At 33.8% G+C, this 22,055-nt stretch overlaps 1 protein-coding gene across 1 annotated transcript; it reads left to right on the top strand.

Annotated features, from left to right (window-relative positions):
• Nucleotides 1-832: 832 nt before the first annotated feature.
• Nucleotides 833-13,329, top strand: LOC140436917 (uncharacterized). The gene is made up of 3 exons (XM_072526085.1): nucleotides 833-978; nucleotides 6,383-6,724; nucleotides 12,874-13,329. The coding sequence occupies exons 1-3, from the start codon at nucleotides 866-868 to the stop codon at nucleotides 13,265-13,267; spliced, it is 849 nt and encodes a 282-aa protein (XP_072382186.1). The 5' UTR covers nucleotides 833-865; the 3' UTR covers nucleotides 13,268-13,329.
• Nucleotides 13,330-22,055: the final 8,726 nt, after the last annotated feature.

Below are 22,055 nucleotides of genomic sequence, written 5' to 3'. Positions count from 1 at the left end.
ATGTGTGCACTAAAATGACTTTCTCTATGTATCTCGTAATTTTTTATAGAAACCTTTTCTTTTATTTTTATCTAGGTAGACATCTGACTATCCTGACATGATTTTTGCAAAGGCTTCTATATTTTTTTGTTTTTATTAGATTTTATAGATCTGATCCCATCCATTCTTTATTATTGCGTGGTTAGGTCATTTGTAGTTTGCTATAACCGACATGGGGCATCTAAAATTGTATTCCACGACATATCGATTCACCTAGGTAAGAATCTTCCGTGAATTGGTTTTTTATACTCAAAATAAACAAATAAATAAAGATATAGAAAAGACTGTCTTTAACTGTCTTTTCTATGGTTCTGAATCTATTCGTTAATACTTTTTGTTTTACGCGAAGAATTTTCACTTTTTTCCCGTTTTTTCGCAAAAACAGTACAAGTAAACATTATTACGACTGTTACAAATGATAGTTTTAAAACCGATTTTACAGTAAACTTACAGTAAAACCAAAAACTGATTTTTTTTTAGTTTTTTTTTGGAAATTTCTGTTCACGTCATTTAAAAAATTGCGCACTTTTATATACATAAATATACAAATTTACCCATTTGTATCACTCTGTAATAAAAATCTCGGTCACAGATTATTTATTTATGAAAATTATTCGTGTTAAACTGGCGGATACGGATAAAAGTAAGAAAATAGGTCGATTTTCATTAGGGAAAGAAACATCACAACACGAAAAATATGAAACAAATTAAGATCTGCATGGCTAAGTCTATACACGCAATTTGCAAGATGAGCCTATAAATTCTAAACGTTTATTTTAATTCATCCATTAGTCGAAGTTCGTATCTTTAAGACAGTGTAACAAGGATGTGGCTTAAATTGTTGCTGTTGTTTGTGATGTGGTGGAGTGTCAATACGGCTGAACAAGTGAATGGAACCGCAGAATTGCCATTAAAGGATTGTCTCGATTCCGAAAATATGTAAGTTAACAAATAAAAAACACTTACTTGGCCTTATAGTAATTATACCATTACAAAAATGTGTATAATGGGATCAGGTATAAGTCCCATCTCGTGCAGAATTTTCCATAAAACTTTCCAAATTACACAGTCAAATAAGTCCTGATAATAGAAATTTTGAATTCTCGAGCTTTTTCAATGAGCTGTCGCTTCATTGAGAATTTGCTGTATCGTGTCCTTACACCTAACAAAACCTGTTTGTTTTTGTGGTATTTGTCTATAAAGGTATGTCTGCATGTGATGATTTTCAATAGAATTTTACTTGGGTGTCAAATTAATGAGATGGTTCGGTAGTCACTACATTTTGTAGTTACACCTTTCTTATGAACTATAGTAAATAGAGCAGTACACCAATCATTCGTTAATTTGCAGATTTCCCGTATCTGATTGCAGAGTTTCTGCATTAGTTGGAAACCAGGTAGGTCTAACTTTTAGTGTTTTATGGCTTCACCAACTTCAGTGGTATGATTAATATTGGACGTTTCTTTAGAGTTACTTTGAGTTCTGTGCAGTATTTCTTTAAAGTCTTCAAAATCGCATCCGTACCCTTATCAAATTACTAGTTTTATCTTCTATTGCATAGTTTTTAGATTTAAATTCCCGAACAAGCAGGTTTATGTTTATTATATTTATCTTTATCTTTGCGACATATTCGTTAAATTTCTCAGGAAAAGGTTTTAAAATAATTTAAATTATAGCTGCCAATTTTAAGTTGCTTCTTTGTTCTATAACTTTCCATATTTGGTTACTGTCGCACTTGTTGTCACCCCTCGTCGGTTTCGTATATCGTCGGATGTTGTGTGCTCTATTTTAATTGTTGCCGTTTGGTGCCAATATAGTTCTGAGATAATTCGCAAGTCTTGTTCGTCAATTCCAGTTGTTCTAAGCATTTCGTTAACGCAATCAAAACACATTTAGGGCAAAAAGAGCTTTTCGTGTTCCCAATCCATTTCGAAATCCGATTTGAGTGTCACTTATCAGAAACTCACACTTCCTGTACATTCGTGTATGAATGATTCTGAGAAAAGTTTTAAGGACATGAAATATCATGTTTAATATTCGATAGTTACCCGGTCTGTATTTTACCTGTGTCATATATCTTATTGAATAGTGCTGTTATTAAGTCGAGGCCTTTACTTTCATTATCTGTAATTAATTTAAGTACTTCGACATTGATATTGTCTGGACCAGTGGCTTTTCCGTTCTTCTGAGCTTTTACTGCATAAATAACTTCTTTTGTTATTTTTGGACCTTTTTCATTTATTCGATCATCCGAGGATGGTGGAGAACAAGGTCTATCATCGTCAAAAAGTATCTGATGTATTCTTTACATCTCTCCAGTTTGTCGTCTGTACCTATAATTATCCCGTTATTAATATTTCTTAATATTGTTTGTTGTTTCCTTCTGTATCTACCTGTCATTTCTTTCACTTTTTTATGGACATGAAAGGTGTCGTATCTTTCCTGAAGTTGTTCAATTTCTAGGCATTTGGTTGACATCCAGTTTTCTTTAGCTTCTTTGCACTTTTTTCTAATGATTTTATTGACTCGTTTGTATTCTTTTGGGCTTGTTTTATGTTTTCGTTTACGTCCATGATGTCCATGATCTCTTGCATAATCTATTCTTGTTTTCTATTGTTTTTCGTAAACCCAATGTCGTCTTCTTGTATCTTTGTTATTTTCGTTTTTAGAGCATTTCATGTTACTTCAACGTCTGTCTCTACCAAGTTTTCTAGCGTTTCTATTTCTTTCTCAACCTTGATACTTATTTCATTTTCCTTTTCAGAGTTCTTCAGTTGTGAGATGTCTATTTTTCTTAACACTTTTTCTCTTTTAACTTTAAGAAACCTTTTTAGTCTAAAATTCATTATAACTGGATTGTGATAGTCATGAATGTCAGCTCCAGGATATGTTTTAGTAGATTTTATGTACTTCTTGAAATTGTTATCAAGCAAAATGAAGTCAATTTGATTTCTAACAATTTTATATTTTCTGTCTGCAGGTGATTTCCAAGTGTATAGTCTTCTAGGATATTGTTTGAAGAAGGTGTTGGCACTAACAGGTTGTTCTCCAAGTAAAATTGCACCAGTCTATCTGGTATATCGAGATTGATTAGCTGTATCTAATAGGTATAGATAGTTTAAAATACCTCCAGAAAGTCAAAACATCTTCTTTGGGAGCACCGATTGTCCCACTTAATACCGTGCCTGTGTTTGATTGTTAAAAGTATTCGAAAAACAGCTGCTAGAAGTTGGTGGCCGTTTTCACACTCAACACCTGGACAAATTTTTGCTATATTACTAAGGACTTCCACCTTGAATTAACTATTATAAAATCCGTCTGATTCCTTCTTTAGTTCTGTCTACCGGAGATTTTTAAATGTAGAGTCTTCGTGGGTGGTGTTGGTAGTAGGCGTTCATTATAGACAATTTTCTTTGGCCGTGGAACTCAATAATTAATTCGTAGCCCCGTTCAAATCTTTCATCTAAATCAAAAGGATCAGTGGTTAATCTCATGTGGTGATCAAGATGGACTCTACCGATTTTAGCATTGAAGTCATGTATTACCATTACAACGTCTTGTTTGATATTTTGTTTTAGCAATAAACATTTTCCACACTTACATATCCAGACATGTACCTACTGAAGATCTCCAGGCAGTGTCCTTAAACATCTATTAATAATCACACTTTTTGTGGGTGTGCAATTTATACCTACTGCAAGTTGTCAGTTTTTTGTTCCACTCAGGAGTCCCTGCCACCATCTTGGTATCTCGGTGCTACCGAAGAGCATCACCCATTCTCAGGGAGCTGCACCTGACAGAAAAACTGACAAAAACTTCTTTAAAGATAATAGGGCAACAGGCCTATTGGTCCAAGATTTTGTGTACAACTATTCTTTATCTTAAATATTGTTTTTATATGAGTTTAAGCCACAATTGATTGTAATGAGAATTACATTTTATTGTTTGACGTTTCGATTTCCACTGCGGAAATCGTTTTCAAAAAAGATTAATTTAAAAAATGTACTAAAGAAATATAAACAAAAGTTAAATAAAGCAGCTACTCTCTATATCCTCCTATCTCTAGCATTACTTGTCCAGTTCTCCAAGATTCTTTATAATCTGTTATACTTGGTTTTGTAATCTATTTATTTGCCTTCCTATGTCTCTACTACTTAAAAGTTTCTTATAAAAACGTTTTGTATAATCTTATACTGCTTCTCCAAATATGGACCATTCGTCTTAACATCTGCGTTCTTATAAACCTTTTTTTGTTTTTGGTATAACATTGATATAAATCATATAATGTATTGTTTGTCCTTCTTTTCCAAACACCATTATTTGTCTTCTTTCCGTCATCAATTCTACCTAACACTTTAAGTTTCCATTTATCCTTTTTTTCCTACAGCTTTTATTTAAATGAAGGTTTTGCTAATGCAAGTTGCTTAATGTTGATATCACCGCGGTTCTATACAGCCTAATTTTAATCTCTCTTGAAATTACTTTTTAATTTTTATTTTAATTCGTTTTCATGACCTTTCTGATCATTTTCAATGGCTCCTAGATATTTTAATATTTTATACTCTTTATATTTTAATTTTCCGTAGATCTTGCTCCCTTTCATACTCAAAATGCTCTTGATTTTTTTTTAATAAAGACATATAAAAAACTAGACCCACAACTCCCACAAGGATAGTTTTTTTTATATTATACCAGCATTAGCACCTAAATTTCCAACAACTGGAATAATAATTATTTGGTGGTTTATTCTATAAAGATTCCTATTTCAATAATCCTTGTATTATTATTCTTTCTCAAATATGTCTTCAGAGAATTTTATAGTTTTCTGTTTGTAAAAATCACTTCTAGCGAATATACGTGCCTCACAGCGCTTCAATTTTACTTCTCGTCAACAGAGGTCGCCAGGCATACCGATATTTTAAAATATCTTATATTACTAAAGCTTAAATCTAAATACCTACAATATTAACTGTTAAAGTTATATTGAAGTCAAAAATTATTAATTTAAAATCAAAAGAAGTAAAATTTAATTAATGCTAAACTCACATTGTCTTATGTGATGTAGTCAAACATAACCATAATAATTCATTGGACGTCTTGGATACTGTCAATTAAACCAAGGAGCTCAATTCGAGCATTTGTTATAATTATGTTATTTGTTTGTCTTTAATATGAAATGACTTAAATTTTAAGAAATACGAGTACTGGTTTCTTTTACACTCTGTATACTGAAGTTTGAATGTAATGAGTTTGGTACGGTTGTACTCAGAAAATATGAGCTTTTAATTTTTTAGATAAAAATATGCCCTTTCTATTTAAAAAAAAATATCGATGACGTCACATTTGCTAAGGAAGTGGGGGTAAAAGTGATTTTTTTTGCAAAAAGGTTAAAAATCCAAAATAAAAATTGCACTGTCAGAGCTTTAACTTAGAAAATAATTTAGTCATGAGATAATACAGCGTTTCCACACTTTGTGAATGCACTGTATATTGGTATCAATATTAAATTATTAGGTACATGATGAACCGTTCTTCTTGTTTTTGTTTACTATTCTGTTTTTTACCGTTAAAGATGGTTTATATTTTTTTGGTTATTCATTATCACGCTTTCTAATATTCTTCAATTTTGTATGCAAATTTCTTAAATTTTCTTTTCGTAAAAACCTTCTACACTGTATTAAAAAACTAGAAAGAAAGAGATGAACTAAAAATGTACTTAGTTTATTTTTGCTAGTCGATAATAAAGAACAATATTAGAACTTTCTATCGTGCAATTCTAGATAAGGAAGACCAGCGACTATGTCGACATCCGTTTTTTAAAATGTTCATCAAGCGTAGCGATGCATTTAACTGATGTATCTTTTCAGAATCGCTATCTTTATCTTCAAGTTTAAATCGTAGATTTTGAATAATTATAATGATATACAGGAGGAATCTTCTTTTTCTTAGGGGACTTATCCATTTCGCTGACAATTAACAACAGAATATTAAAAATCGCTGTTTATTAAAAAGCATTAAAAAAGACCATACAACAAAACAAAATAAACAACATGAGGAATACAGTTTTTACTTTTAATTTTACATTTTCTTTGTTGTAAATGAAGGCAATCTTTATACAACTTAGATATGAGAATTTTAGTGATTTCATAGTACAGTTGATGTTAGAATTTCCGATAATAAGTTAAAGTAAAGAATAGTTAAACAAAGAGTAAAGACGCATATATGCGTCTACGTCTATATTCTTTGCCTATACGTTACCCCTATAACCTAGAATTCATTATATAAATACTATATAGTAAATCTAGTATTGTGAATTTAATTAACTTCATAATTTTATTTCTAGAGTGCCTTGTCTAGCAGAGAAGGCAGCTTCAGCATTCGAAAAGTCATTAAACAGCAACATCCATCTATTGGACGGACTGGAACTACTTAGAAACGACCAACGCATTAACCCAAGAAAAGCTAAATCTCTCGATGGTATGCAAAGGCTTTTTACAGCAGTCTCAGACTTCATCGACACTCATTCTTTTTCCATCGATTTGACACGTGGTCGCGCTTTGGATGACGATTATGAAGAGTACGAAACCGAAGAAGCGAAACCAAAAAGAGGAGGAGGAGGGGGTGGTGGTGGTGGTGGTGGGGGAATGTTCAGTATGAACAAAAAAGCTTTGAGGAAAGAGAAAAAGTGAGTTCCGATTGTATATAAATTTAGAAAATCTTTAAATATTTGATATAAACATAAAGACGGTCTTAGATGTAATTTCAGCGGATGGCAAATGCCCTGCACTGAAATTAAATTCAAGACCGTCTTTCTGTTTTAGTTCTTTACTGGGTTTCGAGTACTAGAAACTAAATTCACAAGGAATTTTTACCGTGATGAACGGCATGTGAAATGCATATTATAGATTCCCTTGTCGACTAATTTATCAATCAGGCTGCTTTGCAAGTTGTGGAAAGTGTAGTGATTAAGATTTGAATTTATCTTCGCCAAGTAGGAAATCTTAGAATTTTTAATTTGATATAAACTTTAATATTGGTCTATCTATCGTATTAAGTTCTTACTATAAAAATTATAAGTGTCTTAATATACTAACTAACCTAATTAACCTCGAAAATAGCGTCTAATAGGCTTCTTACATCAGACAAGACTTTTTTTGTCTCTGGAATTGGTTCGTGGCATATTTTAATTAAGCGTTACAATCCATAGGGATTATGGCTAATGCAATGGCGTATAAGATCCTATTCTTTTGTGAGGTGGATTATTCCTCTATGTCATTTATAGCTTGCTATGCCTTTGCTGCTGTTGTGACTCTTCTCCATTTCTTCCTGTCCTTGCACTGAACTTTCCAGCCTTTAACATTTTTTTTAACATTTATTTTTCTTATATATTTTTTACATCATCCAATCCATCTTTTTCGAGGCCTTCCTCTATTTCTTCTTAAGGTGCCCTCTCCATTTCTGAAGGTTGGCTGTAACTAAAGCAAATTGCTCTCTATCTTGAGCTGTTCTTAGTATCAAATACGTGTCCATGCCTGTCTAGTCTCTTACATTTTTCAGCCAGGAGCATTTTCTTCTTCCTGGACCTCTTCTTCCTTCTTCGTAGAATTCTCGTATTTCTCTTTCTGATTTTTCTCCTGTAGGAGCATATACTTGGATAAAGTTAATATTTCGAGGAGTGGTATAAATTTGTAGCATACCTACTCTATCAGATATAGGTATAAAGTTCTTTACACATTTACTGCTTTTCTCGCCAACTATAAATGCCACTCCGTTGTAATGATGAGGAACTAGCATAATATATCACATGGTTATCGATGTTTGTCTATCCAGACCCAAGCCTCGTAACTTCAATGACTCCGAGAATGTTGAGTCCTATTCTTTTCATTTCACTCACGATGTTATGAGATATTCCTGGCATAAAGAGAGATTTTGCATTCCAGGTTCCAATTGTCAATGTATCATTTTTGTTTCCCACTTTTGGGTGGTTCCTAGCATTTAACGTGGAGATTCTTAGCACTCCTTGACCATTTAAGGTCTTCCACGGACTAGGGGCCTTAAACCAATATCTGATTGTCGCCTATAAGTATCTGATTCCAAGCCTATTAGGAAGTCATTCTTTTCTAGCCTTGGAGTAAGTAATGGCATAGCTGCTGCCCTATACCATGTCCTCAGTTGATCCGCGGGTGCTTATTTGGCGAACCTTATTCGCATCTACAACATGGAATACGATTACAAGTGCTGTAACAGACATCATGAAAAACAACTTAGGGTACAAACGAAATAACAAGAGGCAAAAATGGATGACAGACGAAATACTATTACTAATGGAAGAACGACGAAGACACAAGAATAAACAAGATGGCAGCAATATGTATGAAAACATTAACAGACAAATAAAAGCAAAAATAAGAATAGCAAAAAATGAATGGATTAAGCAACAATGTATCGATCTAGAACATTTACAACGACAGCACGACGACCGTAATTTACATAAAAAGCTTAAGGAGACTGCTGGAATATACAGAAAACGAAGACCAACCACCATAGTTAATCAGGATAACCAGATAGTGCTGGGTGAAAAGGAAAAAATTGATATATGGGAAAATTATATCCAGGAGCTCTTCCATGACGAAAGACCCATGAGTGAAGTTTATACAGACGACCAGCTGACTGGCCCTTCAATCACCAAAGAGGAGATAGAAAAGGCAATATTCAATTCAAAAAACAATAAGGCACCTGGACCAGATGAAATCCCGTCAGAAATACTCAAATTACTGGATGAAAGGGGAATTTCAGCACTACACAAAATATTTAACTTAATTTATGAAACTGGCTGCTATCCTCAACAGTGGTTACGCTCTACCTTTATTCCCCTGCCCAAGAAAGTCAATGCAAAAAGATGTGAGGATCACAGACTCATTAGCCTGATGAGTCACACTTTAAAGATATTTTTAAAAATACTACATCAAAGAGTATACAAAAAATGTGAATGGGACATCAGTGACTCCCAGTTCGGGTTTAGGCAAGGTTTAGGAACACGAGAAGCAATAGTAGCAACACAGGTGCTGGTCCAAAATTGTTACGATCAGAAGAAGGATGTGTTCCTATGCTTTTTAGATTACCAAAAAGCGTTTGATCGTGTCCAACACCACAAGTTAATGCAGATCCTCAAGAAAGTTGATATAGACCAAAAAGACATAAGATGCATTGAAAACTTGTACTGGCATCAAACGGCACAGTTAAAAATAGACAATTCTATATCCAAACCCATACATATAAGAAGGGGCGTTCGACAGTGATGTGTGCTTTCCCCTCTTTTATTTAACATTTATTCGGAAGCCATATTTCAAGAATCTCTGGAGGATGCAAAGATGGGAATCAAAGTGAATGGAGTACTGATCAACAACATACGATATGCTGATGATGGTGTCTTAATTTGTGACAACATAGTCGATCTTCAACAACTTGTCACTATAATCGGAGAATACAGTAAGCGAATGGGATTAGAGATTAATACCAAAAAAACCAAATTTATGATCATCTCCAGAAACTTGGATGCACTTGAAAACTCCACCATAACACTGAATACTAAGTCCATTGAAAGAGTGAGTAAATTTAAATACCTGGGATCGTGGCTTTTTGAAGACTGGGCATCGGACAGGGAAGTAAAATGTCGCATTGAGCAAGCTCGACAAGCTTTCATAAAATTCAAGAAGGTACTGACTTGTTCAGAGTTCGATCTTCAACTGAGACTAAGGTTTACTAAGTGCTACGTGTGGTCAGTGCTGCTATATGGCGTAGAGGGCTGGACACTCAAAACGAGGGATATAAACAGATTAGAAGCTTTCGAAATGTGGCTCTATCGCCGTATCCTAAAAATACCATGGACAGCGAAAATCACAAATATAGATGTCCTTAAAAGAATAAACCAAGAACGCCAACTTTTCGAAACCATCAAGAAAAGGAAAACGGCGTATCTAGGTCACATCATGCGAAATGAAAAATACCAGTTCCTCCAACTTATAATCGAGGGTAAAATTGAAGGCAAGAGAGGAATGGGACGCAAGAAAATGTCCTGGCTCCGAAACATAAGGCAATGGACAGGGATTAACGACATACAATCTCTGATACATATTGCAAGAAATAGAGAATTAATGGAAAATGTGATCGCTAACATCCATTAGTGGATTTGCATCTAAAGAAGAAGATTCGCATCTATCCTATGTATAATATAAGTTAAGGACTTCCCCGTCCAGTCTGTCTTATGCGGAGTGCTGAAGAATCCCTACTTAGTTCAGAACTCTTTCTCCACAAAAGTTGAGACCGGCCACGGCCTTAGCTTTTGTATGTGTCTACACCTGAGCCATAGTGGTATCCAGTTAGTTATATGTCTAAATTTTTCTGGAATTCCAAGATGTTTTAGATCTTTCATCATTTTTGCCCGATTAATGGTATCAAAAGTACTTTTGAAATTTATGAATATTACCTGCATTTCTCTGTTGTATTCTCTTGAGGTTTGAATTATTTGCTCCACTGTATGTATGGAATTCATTGTCGATCTCTCGGTCTGAACCCGTTCTGATGTTCTGCTTAGATTGCGCTAAGGAGAATCATGAGAATCATCATCACTTAAATCATGCGCTGAATATTCGTTAATGATTTAAGTCTTATGTTTAGTATCTTTGCTAGAATTTTATATGTGGTATTTAATAGGGTAATCTGTAATTCTCGCACTCCTCCAGATCTTTTTTTTTATAATTAGGCATATAACACCTATGTTTCATTCATCTGGTAGTGTGTTTTTTGTCCATATTTGTTGTATTAATTTGTTTATTTCTTTGTGTAATTCTCTTCCTCCGTATTTAATTAATTCCATTGATATTTCATCTTCTCCTGCTGCTTTTCAGTTTGGAGGTTTTAATTTCTTTTTGTACTTCTTCTTCGTGGGAATTTCTGCCTCGTCGTTATCTTAAACCATTGGTCTTACTAACTTCATCGCAGTGTGTTTTCTCAGTAGTGAGCATAAGGAGTAGTTTAGCATAATATTCTCCCCATATTCTGCTGATCCGTTTATCTTCAAATATGGTTTCTCCTTAGCAATGCTATACTTCTGCTATAAATCCCTCTAAGAAGTCCCGCGCTTTCGATATAATCCAGTAACTATTTTACTCAAAGTTTAAGTATTTCTCTTGGCTCAATATTTACTTTACCAGTATATATCTCCCTGATGTCGTCAGTGTCCAGTTGTACCATGCACACTGAACTAATGAAGTAGGCTCAGAAACTTCAGGATACTGATACACTTTATGTATCGAATGTACTGTTCTTCAGTCGATGTAGATGATGGGTAGACTCGTTTTAGAGAAGTAGGGAATATGGAATATAGATATAGAGACTATAGAGATATAAACAAAAAAAAAACAAAAAAGAAACTAAACCAGTTGGTGCCAAATAAGTTTGAGCCAGTCTGTTGGTATTTGGTCAGAGCCTGGAGATTTACTAGTTCCGCTCTTAAAATACTACAATACTAGGGCCAATATTTGTATACATTGCGGTATTCAATGGTGAAATCGTAACCTGGAAGACTAAGTTATTAGTCCATTTTTCCTTTTCTTCGTTAAAGTCGAGAATTATTTTACCGTTGGAGTTTCTCATGAAGTGAGTTCTTTTTCTCTGAGTGTAGGTAATGTCTTTAAGTTTCTTTGTACATATTAAACTCATCATCTGTTCTTTGTAGTTTTTCTATTTCAGGATATCTTTGTTCCATCCAGGCCTCTTTTGCTCGCTTAACTTCGTGTCTCATTTGTCGATATATTTCTTTATATCGAGTCTCCTCTTTATTTTTCCACTTGCTGCTTTGTTGAATAAGGTCTAGTATTTTAGCGGTCACCCAATCCTTTTTCTTTATTGGGTATTTTTTGGTTTCAAAACTTCAATTGATATGGTGACCGTGACGGAATTCGTTATATCTAGATTTTGGCCAATATTTTCTTGTTCAGATCTTTCTAGCTGTTTTTTAATCTTACGATTTATCTTATTTCCGAACTCATCTGCTATTACGGCATTTTTTAGGAGTCGATTATGAGGTTCCTTCTTTATTAGAGTTATCGGAGCCTTTATTCTTTTTAGTTTTAATTTGAATCCAGCACAGACCAGATTATGGTTAGTTGCTACGTCTGCACTTGGATATATTTTTGCAGATGCAATACTGTTTCTAAACCTTCTATTAATGATAATGTAGTCAATTGTATTTCTGTTTATTTTTCCCTCTTAATCAGTTAGAAATTTCCAGGTATATAGTCGTCTTTTATGTTGCTGAAACAAAGTATTTGCTATAATGCACTTCTTTTCTTTGCCGAACTGATTAATCTGTGTCCCCTTTCGTTCCTTTCTCCAAGTCCATACTTTCCGGTTGTATCTTGTGTGATTTCGGCGCCAACTTTTGAGTTAAAGTCTCCCATAATAATAGTAGCTTCACGTTTTTTTTGTACTCCGGAGAATTTGGCTGTAGAATAGCTCAATTCCTTCATCTGGTTTGCCAACTGTTGGTGCAGAGACTTGTATCATAATATTTAGTAACTTATTTTGCAGCTGTTTCATCATGACGCGATCTTTGAAAGGAACGAAATTTTGAATACAGTTACGAATCTCTCCTTTGATAATGATTGTGACTCCATTACGTCTTGGTCCTTATGCGTTTTTCGAGTGGAAGGCAGAATAATTAATTTAGATTTATCAGGAATGAAAAGATACACATTATTATAAATAATATAGTAGATAATAATATATGTAGATGAACCAATATTTAAGTTTAATACATGTTTTTTTTTTTAGATATTACCAATACGCCTTTATGGTACTCTTGGGTATTTTCGGTCTAACTGGCCCATTGTTCATGAAAATCCTCGGCATCGTTGCAGCCAAGTCTCTTCTAGCCGCCAAAGCTGCACTTATAATAGTCGGAGGAGTAGCCCTGAAAAAGATTTTCGAAAATAGTAAACACCAACCCAAGGTGAAAGTTACCACGTTACCAATCCAGGGCCACGAGAGCGAAGAGGAGCATGACAGGTTTAGTTATAGCTTTAACCACATTCCTTACGGATATGGAGCTTACGGTAATAATCCGTATCATGATCCTTATGCAGCGCATTATCCTGTTTCAAACAGCCTTAGCGATAACGGAGAGTTTGCTCCCGTTTTCTACGGATCTCAGAAGTCAAAAAGTTAATACATATTTAGGACAGTTATATTTATTTGTTATTTATTTATTTATTATTTCAATATATATTATATTAATACTATATATACTATATAATACTATATATATTTTTTTATTCATCCTTGCAGATTATTTACATAATATAGGACATGTCAAAGTAAAAAGAAACGTTAAAGACTACCTATACAATATAAACATACACATAAATATAGAAACAACATACAACATATCTAAGACATAAATTCCGAGACATAACTATAACTCCAAGACTATAAAAACATGACTCGATGAGATAAGTCTTCAATTTATTCTTAAATCCCTATCATTATCTGCTTCACTTTTTAATTTGGATGGGAGCTGATTAAAAAACCTTACGCCGCTATAATCAGGGTTTTTTTCAAACATAGAAGTGTAATGTTTAGGAGTCCTAAAGAAATCTTTTTTTCTGGTACGATAATTGTGTACATCTGAATTTGATTTCAATCTATTGATATTAGCTTTTGTATACAGAATACTTCTGTATATAAAAATTGAAGGAACAGTGTGTATTTGATATTTTCTAAAATGCTCTCTACACGTATGTCTATATGGTAAATTAAAAATCAAGCGAATTATGCACTTTTGGGCTATAAAAACTTTCGAGACATTTGTTGCACTGCCCCATAGAACAATATTATATGACAAATGTGAATAGATGATAGCGTAATAAACATTAAGTATCTGTTCCGTTGTATATAAGCATTTGAGTTGCAAAAGAGCATAGTATCCAGAATTAATTTTCGAACATACATGATTAATATGTACCTCCCAGCTCATATTACTGTTTAGATGTAGTCCTAAAAACTTTGTAGTGTCAGATAAAGTGATAAAATCATTGTCGACTTTGACAGAGAAATTTTCCTTTATTGGAGTTTTTATATAAAATTGCATACATACTGTTTTACTCGAATTTACTATTAAGGAGTTTTTTTCGCACCAAGACGTAAACTCATGGGCTAAGGTATTGAGTTTTAACCTCAATTCCTCAGCATTTTCTGCAGATGCCACCAAAGTCGTGTCATTAGCATACAAAAAAATATTTTCCTTACTCATATATTTAGGCATATCATTGATATAACAAAGAAATAACAAAGGACCCAGTATTGATCCCTGTGGAACGCCAAGATCAACGTCATACAAATCTGATTGATAATGACCGACTTTGACATACATCTGTCGATATTCTAGATAGGATTGTAACCATTTTAAAAAATTACCTCGAAATCCAAGTCCGTTTAGTTTACAAATTGCTACATTTAAATTTATAGAGTCAAAAGCTTTAGTTAAATCAAAAAAGAGGGCTCCAACAAATTTCTTTTGATCTAATGAACTATAAATGAATTTAAAAAATGTTTTTGATGCACTCTCGGTTGATTTACCTGGAAGAAACCCATTTTGATATAAACTTATTATGTTATATTTACTAAGAAATGACAACATCCTTTTATGAATGCATTTTTCAATAACCTTACACAAGACAGTGGGTACGGTAATTGGTCTATAATTTTCTAACATAGTTTTGTTTCCTTTTTTAAATATTGGGGAAACGATATCAATTTTCAAATCAGTGGGAAAAATACCCATCTCTACAGATTTATTTATTAAATCAGTTAACGGTTGAATAATGTACACGCTTATATGTTTAACTAGCTTTGTGGAAATGCAATCAATATCCACTGAATTTACATTTTTTAAGGATGAAACAGCTTCGGCAACATCGCTATAGTCAATAGGATAGAAGAAGAATGTTTGGTCAACATTCGTATAGTTTTTAAATTGTGAATTTCCATATTTGGCATTTAATGCATTTTTTGAAAATGATGAAAATAATACGCCGAAAGCATTTGCCATCTCTTTTTTATCGTTTATGAAAACGTTTTTATTTTCATAAAACATTTTTTCTGGCAGAATGGACTGAACAATATTGTTCTACACTGCTTGATAGGCCGCAAGCGGTTCCGGTGTGCCTTATATGCAATAAAACTGTTGCCTTAGTTAAAAGTGGAAATTTGAAGCGACACTACGAAACAATTCATCAGCAGTTCCATAACAACAACTTTCCTCCTGGCAGTCAGGCGCGTAAAGAAAAACTTCGTGTATATCTTAATTCTTACGAAAAAAGCACAAAAATCCCAGTTCGATGCATGAGCGACCAAGAAAAAATCACAAAGGCAGCGTTATGTGTGTGCTGGATACTTAAAAACACCAAAAACTATTTTCTGATTCTGAGATAGTGAAGGAATGTATGCTGACAGTAGCCAACTCACTTTTTGAAGAAAAAAAATGTTGCCTCAACAATTCAATGCATCTCATTGTCAGCGCGAAGTAATACACGAAGAACGGAAATTTTAGCTGCGGTTATTCAAAACTCCCTTCTTAATCTTTTACAAAAGGCTACGCCATAGCACTTGACGAATCATATGACATTGTTGATGATGAACAAATGTCTGTTTTTGTAAGATTTCTTGATATTGAGTGTCGTATTGATTGAGTATTGATTTTTAGGGAAGAGTTGCTAGTAATATTGCCGACGAAAAGTAACACTCGAGGAGAAGATTTATTTAAGGTTATTGTTGAATTAATTTCTAAATCTTAAATCAGTTATAATAAAATGATTTCGCTTTCTAGTAATGGGGCCCCAGCAATGATTGGCAAAGAAAAAGGTGAAAATTAGTATGTGACCTGATACAAAGCGTGTTTGCTTTTCGTCGTAAGCTGGATATCTTTTGAAAAAGATATTGCGCAACAAGAATTCATTCATTTTCCAACTATTTGTGAATATAATAAAAATAAGGAGTACTCCGAAGGAGACATTAAAGTGTTCGTAAAATTTATGGGCGATCTTAGGAACGAATTTGCTTCAAGATTCCAAGACTTTGCACAAGTAAGCAAACTATCGTCATTTCTAAAATCATCATTTGAAGTTGATGCAGCGGCAGAATGGACAGATGTGGCTACTTAGCTGTTTAATCTGTCAAAAGCATTACTTCAAATTGAGATTATTGAATTACAAGAAGATTTGTCCTTGCACGTTTATAAATCGGTATCCGCCGAAGAATTTTGGGCCAAAAATGTGCCAGCAAAATATGAAAATTGCAGATAACTTGCAATCAATTTGGCCACTATATTTGGCTCAACGTATATATGCGAAATGTCTTTCTCAAAAATGAATTTTTTGAAAAACAAATATCGCTCCCGATTAACGGACGCCAACCTCGAAGATACACTTCGAATTTGTTGTTTCACTCGAGAACCAGACCACAAACAACTAGTTCAAGACCGTTGGTGCAATTTTTCGTGTTAATTTAAGGTCTTTTGTTTTATCATTAAAAATGTACCAAAATAATGAACATCTTGTCACTAAATGTTATCATTTGTTTTTTTTCTGGATCTTGTTCAAATTTTCTTCTAGTATCCGGACCCTTCGATACCCTACAAAAGATCCGTGTGTGTCAAAGGGCGATGGAGCGTGCTATGTTGGGCGTTTCACTACGAGACAAGATCCCAAATCGCCAGCTACGAGAAAGAACAGGAGTGGCTGATGCAGTAGAGAGAGTAGCAACACTAAAATGGAACTGGGCAGGTCACGTGGCTCGAATGACAGACAATAGATGGACAAAGCGGATACTGGAATGGAGACCAAGAGATGATGCCTACCGAAGTAGAGGTCGTCCACCAACACGTTGGACTAACGATCTAAAACGTTGTCATAGGAATTGGATGCAAGAGGCACAAGATCGAAATAGATGGAAAATTATGAGGGAGATCTATGTCCAGCAGTGGATAAGCGAAGATTGAATGATGATTGAATGATGATCCGGACCCTACATAAAATGACTTGCCGACCCCATGTCCTAAAGCTTTGATGGTGCAAATTTCCATTTATTGTTCCAGTTCTCGAACAGGTGCTTTATGAAGTAGCTTTTTAGATCCATACTTACAGATTGAGGTGATACGGGGATACTTCTGTCGTTTTTAGCTTCTTTGGCTTTTGGTCTTCTGTTTCGTTACCTGCTATTCCAACATGTGATGATGGGAGCCAGAGAAACTTGATGCTTGTATCTTTAGTATGCCGTTTATTTATTTTTTTCTTTATTAGTAAAGCTAATGGATGCTGTGTGTATATTTTACTGATTATTTGTAGTCATAACATAGAATCTGCACGATTAATATTTTGTTCTTATTATTTGCATTTGCGTGTAGTATCGCTTGGTAAATTGTATAGAGTTCTTCTGTTAATATAGTTGCAGTATCTGGAATTCTATGTTTGAGAATCTCTCTGCCGTAAATTATTGCCACTTCGACTCCATTTTCAGTTTTAGAAGCATCTATATTCTATACTGTGTAATCAGAATTGGAGTTAGTTAGATCTCTCAAGAGTTGTATGATAAGATAAGGGTTGGTGACATTTTTTTTGGATTGTAACAGACGGCAATTGACTGTTGGAATTTTTATAATCCAAGGTGAAGATAAAGATATACTTTTGTATTGATATAAGGGTGGAAGAGAAAGATCCTTCGTAAGTAATTTCAAGCAATTTTAATCGTTATATATATATATATATATATATATATATATATATATATATATTATTCTCAAACAAATTTCTTACAACTATGTCTCTTTCTGCAATGGCACCAAAGCTTAAATTGAGCCTTGGCCTCCTCGAAAGTTCGCCTCCAATCGATGCCTCTTTGAGCAGTTAATAGAGTTCATTGTTTAATAGGTGCAAATATCTTCCTTAAGACTTTTTTTTCAAAGACTTCCCCACCAGCTTTCGATTTCTGAAGTGAAAATTGAAACGCCAATAAACTTATTTTAAACTTCATTTGTGGCTTGTTCCCATTAATCAGTCATTGTTCGCTTGGTGAGCGCAGCGTTCAGTTGGAATTATTTTTAAGGTTAAAAAAGTATTCAGAAAACAACCGACATTCAGACTCAGTGTAATTTCTAATGGTAGTATGTAGGAGGCACTTACGTGTAAAAAATTGCCGGCAAGCATAAATACCCCACCACTAAATATTTATTTCTTATCCGGTCATAAGCTGAGCGGCGCTCTAAGTACGCGAACAACCATGGAAAAAATTGTTCTGTTTTAGTCGTGCTCTTTTAACATCACCGCGGAGATATAATACTACCTGCGATTTTTATTATGGATACAGCCCAAGAGGGACAGCTTTTGGGTGGTTAGATGAAATTGAAGCAAAGGAGAATGAAAATAAACCTGGTTTACAAGATGAAGAAGACAGTGATATAGACCATTGTGAAAATTTAGGTCATAAAACAGACTCCGAATTATCAGTAGATTATGATAACAATGATGTGGCTTCAGTTCGTCTTAAAGGTGATCCAGTTTACCTTGGAAAAGGATGGTATAACAAAATGGGCTGTTCATTCACAGCAAAAAACTAGTCACATACGTAGACGCAATATAGTTACTCGCCTACTAGGTGTAAAACAAATAGGGAAAAACATGTTAACACCAATTGAATGCTGAAAATTGTTTTTCTCTGACGAAAGGATAAACGAAATTGTGCATCATACCAATAAGTATTTGGTAAAAATGCGCAACCAATTTTCTCGTGAAAGGGATGCAGTATGTACTAATGCTGATGAAATTAGAGCACTATTTGGCTTGTTGTATTTAGCTGGTACTTTCAAAGCTTCTCAAGTAAATCTGGACGATCTTTGGACTGCAAATCAAACAGCTCCTGAATGTTTTCGGACAGTTATGTCAAAGAAGCATGACAAGAACTACGAAAGCATGACAAACTTGCACCTATTACAAAAGTTTTTGACGAGTTTTTGGAAAAGTGCATGGCTGGCTATACAGTTGAAATTTATTGCAGCATTGACGAGATGCTTAAATGTTTTCGGGGAAAATGTAGCTTTCGTCAATATATACCTACCCAGTAAGCCGGCAAAATATGGGTAAAAATGTTCGCACTTGTTGATCCGCGAACTTTTTATACAGTAAAGTTGAAAATATATGCTGGAAAGCAGCCAGAAGGCCCCTTTGAGATAGATAATAGTCTTAGCAGTGTGGTTAAACGTATTATAGAACCAATTGCCCATACTGGACGCAACATTACTTGCGACAACTGGTTTACGTCCATTCCACTGGCTACTGACCTGCTACATAATTAAAGAATAACTCTAGTAGGAACCCTGAAAAAGAATAAACCACAAATTCCTCCTCTTTTTGTAGCTACACAAAAAAACCACTAAATCGCAGCATATTTAGTTATGGTAAAGACTGTCTTTTACTATCATACATTCCCAAGAACAACAAACATGTTCTGATGTTATCTACGTTTCATGATGATGACACAATTAATGAAGAAATGGGTGAAAACTTTAATGCTGCAGGTTATAACCTTCTACAATACGACAAAGGGAGCAGTGGATGTTGTGGACCAGATGAAATGTAATTACTCCTTTTCTCGAATATAAGTTGCCGATGGTCACTTACAGTCTTTTTTCATTGATGAATATTGCAGGGACAAATGATCAGGTAATTTATTATTGCAATACTAATACTAAATTAAAACGCCTAATTATCTAAGAGAAATTAGTCCCTATTTAATAAGTCGTGTATCAATAACAACATTGCCAATATTATTACGACTTTAAATAAGACGCCAAGAAGGTCTTCCTGATGAAGAGACTTCAGTAGAAACTGCAGAAACTGAAGATATAGTCAAATGTTTTTAATGTCCTCAAAGTAAAAATAGAAAAACCACTTTAAGGTGTACAGATTGTTCAAGACCTCTTTGTGGTGAACATTTAATTACAATATGTCAAATATGCCACAATAAATGCTATGAGAGTGAATAAAGTGTTTACATTTCTTTTATGTTATAAATTTTTTCTATTTGTATTATTTCATTAATAAAAAGTACATACATTCCTGTTATTTATCACTAATAAAATTTTTAAAGAACCAGCAACCGACTAAGTTTCGTTATTTATTGAATATTCTAATAAAATACAATTAAATGAGAAGAAAATGGCGACTGAGCGCAGCGCTCATAGGCGAAAAATCGCGTCATTTCCTGGTACGCGAACAATGACAGGTTAAAACAGTAATTGATTTAAGATGCCACAAGAAAATAGCTTTAGAACAAAGAATTTATTCCTTTATAAATTCAATTACTACACAAAACAAAAAATGTACAGACCAAACCTTCAAAACGTTAACGTCCAATACATTCTTGGTGAATCACAAGATTGTATAGCTTTTTTACAAACTGTGTCAAATCAAATCTAAAAATAAAAAGAAAGTATCTACTTAAAAATCAATTAGTAATAACCAGATCCGCCTTCTGTACACTAACGAATTAAAATAACTGTAGTATTAGTACCGCCCATATTTTGATTTGGCCTGTTAAAACTGTTTGATTTTGATTTACCTACTGAGTTAGCAATATATAACGGATATGAATGTATGATTTCATAATATACAACAATACTACAACAATATAATAATATACGGGCAACAATGAAAATTGCTAGAACAAAATTCCAACCAAGCACTATTTCATTGATGTAGCATAAACTCAATATATAATTTCTGATTACTACCTTTGAGGGCTTTTTTTCTGAGTTTAGAGTTTATCTATTTAACTACATAACAAATACAAATACTATTTGTAGCAAGTCAAAAAAAAAAATATATATATTATATCAAAAAGGAATATAAAACGTAATTTAAATATATCACAAAGAAGAACACATTAAATAGAAAAAAAATATGGCAAAGTTATTACGGTAAGCAGATCAGTGGATGTTCTGCAATGAGTCATATTTTCTTCTGAGCAGTAAACAGAATGTTTCAGAAGATATTTTTTTTATAACTTTTTCGAAACTAGTACAGCTTACCTGTTTAATACTTTTTGATAAAATATCTATTTTATATATAGTTCGTTAATATCGTTAATATAGTATAATCGTTATATAAATAACGATTATTGCATTAGATACGGACTAAAAATAAATAAGAGAAAGACTAAATTTATGATTGTCTCAAAAACGCAACATGGAAATGAAAGATTAATGATAGAGCAAACCCAAATAGAAAAAGTAGAGACATATAAATATCTGGGAACCTGGGTTGATGACAAAAATGACCAAAGCAGAGAAATCAAAGTCCGAATTAAAACTGCAAGGCAAGCATTTGTGAAAATGAAGACAATGCTTACCAACAGAGACCTTCAGTTGCATCTTAGATTGAGGGCTCTAAGATGTTACATATTTTCTATCTTACTATACGGAATGGAAGCTTGGACATTGAAGAAACAACACATAAGAAAAATAGAAGCGTTCGAAATGTGGTGTTACAGAAGAATATTAAAAATCCAGTGGGTTCAAAGGATTACCAATGCTGAGGTACTACGACGTCTAAATAAGGAGTTAGAAATTATGAACAGCACAAAAAGAAGAAAACTAGAATATTTGGGTCACATAACCAGAGGAGAAAAATATAAGCTGCTGAGAATTATTATGCAAGGAAGGATCCAAGGAAGAAGAAGCGTAGGAAGAAGACGCATCTCCTGGCTGAAGAACCTTAGAGAATGGTTTAACTGTAGTTCACTACAACTTTTCAGAGCAGCAGCCAACAAAGTGACCATAGCCGTTATGATATCCAACCTCCGATAGGAGATGGAACTTTAAGAAGAAGAAGATAAAATATTGTAATAGTTATAATTAAGGCAATTTTTATCTGAAAGCCGTAATCTACAGTGATTTGTTCGTAAGT

Source organism: Diabrotica undecimpunctata, chromosome 1, assembly GCF_040954645.1.
Source record: "Diabrotica undecimpunctata isolate CICGRU chromosome 1, icDiaUnde3, whole genome shotgun sequence".
NCBI lineage: Eukaryota > Metazoa > Arthropoda > Insecta > Coleoptera > Chrysomelidae > Diabrotica > Diabrotica undecimpunctata.
This window is presented reverse-complemented; position numbering and strand designations above follow the sequence as displayed.